The sequence below is a fragment of the Epinephelus moara genome, chromosome 2, assembly GCF_006386435.1.
Source record: "Epinephelus moara isolate mb chromosome 2, YSFRI_EMoa_1.0, whole genome shotgun sequence".
In the NCBI taxonomy this organism is placed as follows: Eukaryota; Metazoa; Chordata; class Actinopteri; order Perciformes; family Serranidae; genus Epinephelus; species Epinephelus moara.
The window spans coordinates 25,161,101-25,169,969 of record NC_065507.1 but is presented as its reverse complement, the minus strand read 5'-3'; the positions used below and the strand labels follow the sequence as shown (position 1 = coordinate 25,169,969).

The following is an 8,869-nucleotide window of genomic DNA, read 5'->3' as shown; positions in this document are numbered from 1 at the left end:
GGGGGCGGGGCCCGGGGGGGGGGGGGGGGGGGGGGGGGGGGGGGTCCTGCCTCAGGTGGAGGAGTTTAAGTATCTCGGGATCTTGTTCACGAGTGAGGGTAGGATCGAGTGGGAGATTGAGAGACCCTCACCTATGGTCACGAGTTCTGGGTAGTGACTGAAAGAACGAGATCGCGAGTACAAGCGGCTGAAATGAGTTTCCTCCGTAGGGTGGCTGGGCTCAGATAGGGTGAGGAGCTCGGACATCCGGGAGGGACTCGGAGTAGAACCGCTGCTCCTCCACATCGAGAGGAGCCAGTTGAGGTGGTTTGGGCATCTGGTAAGGATGCCTTCCAGATGCCTCCCTTGGGAGGTATTCCAGGCATGTCCAACCGAGAGGAGACCTCGGGGCCGCCCCAGGACACGCTGGAGGGATTATATCGCCCGGCTGGCCTGGGAACGCCTCGGGGTTCCCTTGGAAGAGCTGATGGAGGTGGCTGGGGAGAGGACTGTCTCGGTGTAAGGTTGGTCGAGCGGTGAAGGCAAAAGGAAGACTTTAAACTGTTCAACAGTCCAATTTTTTTTATTTCCTTTTTCTTTTCCAGCAGTGGGTTAGGTGCAGCAATATGTACAGTGCAGTTCAGCGGGCCAAAACTGAAGAAAAACTAAAACAAAAATCAACTCTGCACCGGGCTATGCCCCCTTTAAGTTTGGGCCCCTGGCAGTAACAGCCGCTGTGGCCGGCTTGCTAGACAGATCTCAGAAACTCGAGAGAAGCTTCCAACTCCTGCATATATAGACAGTAGCTCCTCCTACACATGGGAAATACAATTAATAAATCAATCAACAATCAGCAGTGATTAATTCATACTCTTCAGACTACTTTTTATAAGCCAACAGTGAAAAACATTGCTACACACTCCAAAAGAGTAAAAATGTTCTTAAACTGCTCAAAATCAACACTTGCACAAATATCTCCCCAAAACTCCCCCTCATCCATACTACACTTGGCACATTCCCCCAGGAACTTGACTATAAAAGGAATCCAAATGGGTGGGGTCTGGTTTGGCAGTTCCTGAGTCCAAACCAGAGGTTGGCCAAGTGCAGTCTAGAGGAGAGGTGAGACACACAAAAGAATTAGTCAAATAAAGAGATTTAAAACCACAATATTGTCAGACTTTTCTTCCTGACTTCATGTAAATGTGCCTGTGACACTGAAGCACCAAAACAACTACACACCTACAACTACCAGGTTTCAACCTTAATTGTGCTAATTACCAACCCCAGACACCTGCCGGCTAGATGGTGTGTGAAAGTGCCTGGAGGTGGACAATCATTGTGTGTGTTTGTCTTTTACCATTAGCTCCTGGGCTTCTCTGCTGAGGCTGCTGCCCCCGCGACCCGGACCTAAATAAGCGGAAGACGACGCGTACGACGACGAGTACATTGACAAAGTTTGTCTTAGGGGACAAAATTTACAGTTAAAAAAAAGTGATAAATCACAATATATCTCAATATATTTTATCTCAATACTCAATACATACATCTCAATACATATTGCAACATATTTAAAATGCAATAATATTGTGTTGTGACTTAGGTAGCATGATAATATTGTATCGTGGGGCCTCTGATGATTCCCACCCCTACTGATTACATCCAATTTCTCCACTTCATCAGTGGCTGGCAGTTCACATTAGAATTTCAAATGCTGGTGGAGGGATATAAGCCTGAAAAGTCAGCAGAATTGGCCTGTCTCTCCCAGCTACTAAACACATTGTTGCTTGAAAATCATCTTAATCATTTAAGTTATTTGAGAATAAAATGACACTGACCATATTTATGGAAATTAAGAAATATCTTCCCACTGGTGATCACCAAGGTTCTTGTTTATTGCAATTGTTGTAAGACAACTGTGAAGTTCTGTGGCATGCGTAATTAGCCTAACAACTGATATCAGACAAAAAAACTGCTAATATTAAAAAAGATAAAAGCAAAGCTGGTGTTAAAGAGAGCAAAGTTAATACATTGTAGCTCTAGTTCTGTGGTGTGAAGCTGAGCTTTCTAACCTTGTGACAGTGCCATTCCTACAATTGCTAACTTAGTGGAAGTTACAGACTATGTATAGTCAGAATAGGCAAATGCTATCTCAGATGCTTATGTGTAATTCTATCAATGTTGTCTGCACTTCCTTTATACTTTTTGAATTTAGGGGCAATATCAAAACTGGTGCATGTATCCACATCAACTCTAGACAGATCAAAAAGTAACTTAGGTCTGTCTTATGAAACTAAGTGTGGGTTTTATGACTCAATGCCACGTCCCATGATTGCTTTCTTTGTGTTCCTCTCTGGCCTCAACAGGATAATGTAACATTTGGGACCAAACAGTGACACCAAGAGGCCAAAACTGGAAGCTAGGATGGCAAATACCTCAACTACATCTGCATACTTGCCTGGTGAACTGACATAAGCAGGGACAAAGGCCACCCACACTGCACAGAAGATCAGCATGCTGAAAGTGATGAGTTTGGCCTCATTGAAAGTATCTGGAAGATTCCTTGCCAGGAATGCTAACAGAAAACTGAGGATGGCCAGTAAGCCAATATAGCCCAGTAACACTCCAAAACCAACCGTGGACCCAACTACACACTCATAAACTATCTTGTCATTGTGGTATTGAGTGTTTTTATGAGGAGCTGGTGAGGAAGAGACAAGCCAAGCAGTGCAAATTAGTGCCTGAATAGAAGTAAGAACCAGAACTGTTCCTCTCTGCTGCAAAAGACCAAACCACTTCAGATGGGCTCCACCTCCTGGCTTGGAGGCCTTGAACACAGCCAGAACCACAATGGTTTTCACCAGGATGCATGATACACAAAACACAAAGCTGATCCCAAATGCTGCATGTCTCAGTTGGCATGTCCACAGCCTGGGACGTCCAATAAAGAGCAGTGAGCAAAGGAAACATAATTTAAGAGACAGCAATAGCTGGAAACTCAGTTCTGAATTGTTGGCGCGTACTATAGGGGTGCTACGATGGTGGATAAAGATTCCCAGCACAACAACACATATAAATGTGCCCAACAATGAGGCAGTTGTCAAACAGATACCCAGAGGCTCATTATAGGAGAGGAACTCTGTTTTCTTAGGAACACAGTGGTCACGTTGAGGGCTGGACCAGAAATCCTCTGGACAACTGGTGCACTTTATGGAGTCTGTGAAAATAGGGAAAGTGTTGATATATATAGTTATATTATTCATTCAAACTGCAACTGAATACCAACCAGTCATATTGCTGATCTTCCCCTCAGAACAAGGGATGCATGCAAAGCAGCATGCAGGTTTCCCCTTTATTCTAGCCATGCGTGTACCTGGAGGACAACTCTCACTGCACACTGACCGGGGTGGCTGGAGATAGAAAAATAAATACTGTATGTATTATTTTGCTCTGCTTTACACTACTATCATGAGTTATCCAATGGGAAACAAAATAGGTGACTGAAAAAATCAGAAGTAACCTGTTTGGATTCAAAGTTCCAGAAGATTTTATCTTCATCAAGTGTGAGTTCTTCACCTTTGGCTGACTCTTTCACCTCACCTACATTCTGAACTTTAGTTTGTCCATCAGGGAGCCACAACCAGTTCATGACATCATATATTGGTAAGGCATCACCATTCTCATCAAATGACACTTGATCACCAAACGGTGTGGTGAAGTTGACCTTTTCCAAGTAATACACAAGCTATGGATATCAGAATAAGATACGACAACAAACAAACAATACTATTATGACCATCGTGAACACAGTCAAATCAGTATTCACTAATCAAACTGCATACTACACTTATGACGATATGAACACATTAACAATTCCAACAATGAATTTATTTACAGTAAATTCACAATATTGTGTACCTAGTGCACAGACATTGTTGTCTATGACCTTATAACACTATACAATACTGTCACCCAGTGGCAGGGATAATCCTTTCAGCTATCTGCTATACAGGTTGTGATTAGTCTCATAGCGTTGTATTCAGTCCTGTACCCTAAATGCTTCTCTACACGAAATGCTAAAGCATAGCCATTAGACATATAAACAGGGGTGTAGTGTGTGTGTGTGTGTAAAATGATATCCCACCTGCCATGGCTCCAGTCTTTGCAAACTGCCACAGCTGTGCCCACTGAAAGGTCCTCTCCCTGGCTCACACTGCAGCATGTTATCAAGAGCATATGCCAGGGCATACACAGCCTTGTACACATTATATTCTGGTCTGAGGTTGGAGATGTCCAAGAACTCAGTGTCCACATTTTCTAGATCTTCCTGTCCAGTGCATAGTGATCCCCCAGCTTCCACCCAACCTGCTTGAGGTGGTGCAAATTTACACTGAAATGTGTGTTCCCAAAACTGATTTACCTGACATGTATTAAAAATAGGGGTGTAACATTAGACAAAAGTCACAGTTTTGTTCATACCAAACAGGTACATTTTTATTGGCTACTGCACCTGTGCTACAAAAATTAAATATTTGTAATTAATGGAATAATAAATAAGAAAACTTTTGCATTAGTATAGTGCACAGTGTGACTGACTTGCATGCCAACCCACTTGGTGTGCTAACCCCCGCATGCGTTTACAACAGTGAATGGCTAAAGTTTCTCTGCTGAACTCGCGCATTTGAACTTTGGTTGCGTATTTGGTACGTCAGTTCCCATACACTACACATGAACCCCATACCGTGATGATTTGGTACAAGTACACAAACTGTTACAGCACTAACTGAAAACTGCTTGTTATACATAATGACAATACTGTATTAATCTTATAAATATATTAAATTGCAAGGTGAAACTCACCATGTTATTTCCAAAGCTGTTGTTGTGTTGTAGTTCAGGACGTAGTTGTAGCAGAAAGTCCCTGAACCCTGGTATGTGTCCTCGACGGATAGCAATGCCCAGAGTGCCACCCAGGTACGGCATGAGCTGAGGAGTCTGAAGCACAGTAGCTGCAGTCCAGGCTTCACTGGCCATCCACTGCAGGCCTGTCACATTCTGCCTCACCACCTGTGTATTGATATTCATATTGTCATGACAGGGTTCATATATTGTCTTACTCAATTCATAAACAGGTGCAGTCCTGTGTTTTACACAGTATTATGAGCGAAGTGATGCATGTCATCATAACAGCAGGTCAGTGAATTTGTCTGAGATAGTGATCTCACTCAACATTTAACATATAAGAGGAGTACTTTATTCAAATAAATCTATTTGTAACAGGACAATGATTTAGGCTAACCTCTTTCATGAGGTTGATCATGTGACTTTCATGTGCAAACACAATGACCACACGAGCCGTAGATTTCCTCATAAACTCCACAATCCTCCTGAGTTCAGCTGGATCATTGCCCCAGGGCAAAACCTCTAAGTAGGCCAGACAGCCTCCACCAGACTGAGCCAGGTCAGATTGGAAGGATCGGGCAGCATGGAGTCCATAATCATCATCACTGATCAGCAGACCTGCCCAAGTCCAGCCAAAGCGCCTGAGAATCTGAATCATAGCACGCACCTGAGTAAATACAGAGTGGAGGGATTAGTGCACAGGCTGGAATAATCTTTTAATGGAGAAGCTGCTAAACAGGTTCCACAATGGATCATGTTTAATTATTGTCTTTCAGCTCTGTTAGCTGAGACCAAACAGCTCAGGTTACACTAAGACTGTGACACATTTTACAGAGATTGTACTGATGTAATTTATTATTAATTTCAGTGCAGGGAATTTATTTTTGACAAATGTTTAACTGCACATGCTTTTTTAATTTCATTTGTATTTGCTGATAGATGGTCACCTGGAAAGCATCGCTTGGAATCGTCCTAAAAAAGGATGGAAACTTCTGCCGGTCACTCAGGCATGAACATGTGGCAAAATAACTCACCTGTGAAAGACAGACTGTACATCCTAAAAAACATTTAAAGCCTTTATCATCTCCTTCAACTTTTCAAGTTTGATTAGTTCATGTTTACAAACAATATTAAATCTGAAATTAAATCAAAATGATCCAAAAGAATTATGGTGGAAAACTTACCATAGGTACTCTGTACAAACCTAAGACAGAGGAGATGGCAATAGAACGTGTGGAGGAAGAATCACCCACAATTCCTAGGACTGGAGGGTTTCCTGCACAGGTCTTGTCCAGCATTAACTGCTCCTCTAGACCGCTGGCTAATGACAACGCTGCACGGAATCCAATACCTAGTTTGACGCAGTTGTCATACAGACTATAACCCAGAGTCACATTAGGCAGCAGGTTGGAGTTTCTGTTGATCTCATCAATAGCAAAGGCCATGGTCTGGGCTTGCTTAAATCCTAGAACATCAAAACTAACACAAAAATACCACTGTTGGAAAATACAACAACTGTTCTGACGTGTACATGCACAAATACAGATTTTACAAACAATTAAACAGTTGAACAACAACAATTATTATAATACTTGAATATGAAATAAATAAGGAGACATATGAAGTGATAGGTCCAAAATGGCATAAACTCACAATGTCATTCTGTCAGAGTATCATCTTATTATCAAAAATACATTCATCTAATGGGAGTGATTTCCCCCAGTTTCTCCTTTTTCCTGTCTCCCTGACAGACTCACCTGTGACAGGTAGGCTGTTGTGGCTCTGAGGTAAAAGACAGGTCAGGAAAGACAGAAAAGAAGTGGATCTCGAACAGCCCACCCAGAACCACATCTCCAGCCTTGTGCATCCCGTTTAGATGAAATTGTCCCAGTAACTGGCAGGGGGTGGAATAACGAGGAGAGGGCATGACAGAGGACAAGTAGGCATACAACAATATGAGATACATGAGCAAGAACAAGTTGATATCTAAAAATGCAGACATGACTGTCCTCCTGTTTACCCCTCTCTGACCTGGTGTCAACTCCTTTTATTGACTTGTTTATTGCTGTGCACCACCCACCAGGACATAAGCAACAGTAGGGGCAGGGCCTAATATACTGTACATCTCATTTAAGATTAATTTTGTATTGAGCCAGATTAACTTGTGCACTTTAAAGAACATCTCATCAAGGTCATTTTCGCTACCTTTCCAACCAAAATTTAAGTAGTGGATGACCCAACCTATCACAGTTGTATTGTAGCATTATATATTTCTGCAAACCACAGATATGTGACATTTGTATGTAATTATCTAGCAGATATGATGGAACTCTATGCTTCAACAACACTATGGTTAACGTGTGGTTTTGCTTTGGCACAAAAATCACTTGGTTATGGTTGGGAAAAGATCCTGTTTTGGCCAAGCAGCATCCTCTGGAGCTAAACAATGAAGCCAACATGCAAGTGCTTAAAAACTGCAATTCCTGGAATGGTCACTAGAGGCTGGCTCCAAGAGAGAGTCAGTTCCCATGGCCACCCATGGTAAAATGCCCAACTTCACAGCAGAAATAAACAGCCTGGTACAAAAACGGTTTTGGACTTTAATTTACCCATTTATGACAATTGTACTGGGGGTGAGGTTTGATATAACTCAGTCATAGTTATAGTTGAACTCACTTGTTTAAATTTGTTAAGAATCAAAGTGATGCAAAATAAGGGTGTGGCATCTTTGAGTGACAAGTTGTCTGTGAGGTGTCACCACAAACTATAAGTCACATCCAGTCTCACCCCTTCATAGCTCCACCCTCTCGTCTAAATTTGATCACTTCTGGCTCCAAAAAGATGGCCAAAAAACAACCAGTGTAATTGTTTATTGGTCTTGAACACTAGTGACTATTGGTTGGCCACTTGGCAACTGTCTCACCTAGATGTCCCACCATCCACCATTTCCTTCCAATTATAAAGTTGGCTCATATACACGTAATTAGAACAATGTCACTTTAGAAAAGTTGATTTGTATGAAATGTGCAATTTTAAGGTATTCAGAGTTTGTAGAAACTTACAATGCCAATATTTTCTCCTGGCGACAGGGCTGGGATGACCACTGAGATGAATGATCTACTGAATTTTGCACAAGAGTCATGTTATGTGTTTATTATAATTTTTGGTAACACTTTATATTAAGGTACTGTAATAAGCATTAATTAATTAATGCTTAATAAACACAAATTAACCAGTTAATGAGCACTTACAAGACAGTATAAGATGCTTATTAATATTAATAAGACTAGACTAAGTGTTTATTACAGCGTAACTGACTGAGTTATTATTGCTTATAGGAGCCTTATATGCACTTAATAGAAATTTTGGTAACAGTTTATAAACCTATACTAAATATTAATAAGATATCTATTTACATTAATTATTATTTATGAGGGTTAATTATAGAATAATAACCACATTTATTACTGGTTTATAAGACACTATAAGACCCTATAAGATGAAATTAATAAGGTGTTAATTAACATTAATGAGACTATAATTAGTTAATATAAATGCCATATTACAGTTAATAAATGCTTAATTATGCACTTATTAATAGCAAATAATGATCCTTTGCAGCTACCGGATCTAAAGTGGGAACAGTGTCTTGTTGACATTCATAAACTCTTTATTATGCACTCACTGAAGTTAATAATTCTATTAATTATGCACCTATTGCAACATCCAGATATAATTCATTATTTCAACATTAAAGAATTCTGATGCGGTCTTTTCACTCTAGTATGTTATTATTTTCTTTAGCAAAGGATCATGGGAATCTCATTTCCTTAAAATGGCATATTAAGACAAACATGAGTTATTTGAACTTAAACATTTGAGCAGATTGATTCAGAGTTAGCTGCTTTATTCACTTGTGATGAGAATTCAGCCTACCAGTGGTGGTGAAAACACAACATAAGGACATATTTCCTTTTCATATTGATTTTTA

The 8,869-nt window shown here is 40.8% G+C and overlaps 1 protein-coding gene across 1 annotated transcript in view; it reads right to left on the bottom strand.

Moving 5' to 3' along the window:
- Positions 1–6,784, bottom strand: part of LOC126407831 (extracellular calcium-sensing receptor-like) — a 75,651-nt gene extending 68,867 nt beyond the window's left edge. Inside the window, exons 1-9 of the mRNA XM_050073076.1 lie at positions 6,636–6,784; positions 6,063–6,357; positions 5,826–5,912; positions 5,276–5,545; positions 4,837–5,043; positions 4,121–4,396; positions 3,497–3,721; positions 3,263–3,386; positions 2,412–3,193 (exon numbers count right to left, since the gene is read on the bottom strand). Coding sequence (XP_049929033.1) covers positions 2,412–3,193; positions 3,263–3,386; positions 3,497–3,721; positions 4,121–4,396; positions 4,837–5,043; positions 5,276–5,545; positions 5,826–5,912; positions 6,063–6,357; positions 6,636–6,745 — 2,376 coding nt within the window. The 5' untranslated portion in view covers positions 6,746–6,784. The remainder of the gene's footprint in view (positions 1–2,411; positions 3,194–3,262; positions 3,387–3,496; positions 3,722–4,120; positions 4,397–4,836; positions 5,044–5,275; positions 5,546–5,825; positions 5,913–6,062; positions 6,358–6,635) is intronic.
- Positions 6,785–8,869: the final 2,085 nt, after the last annotated feature.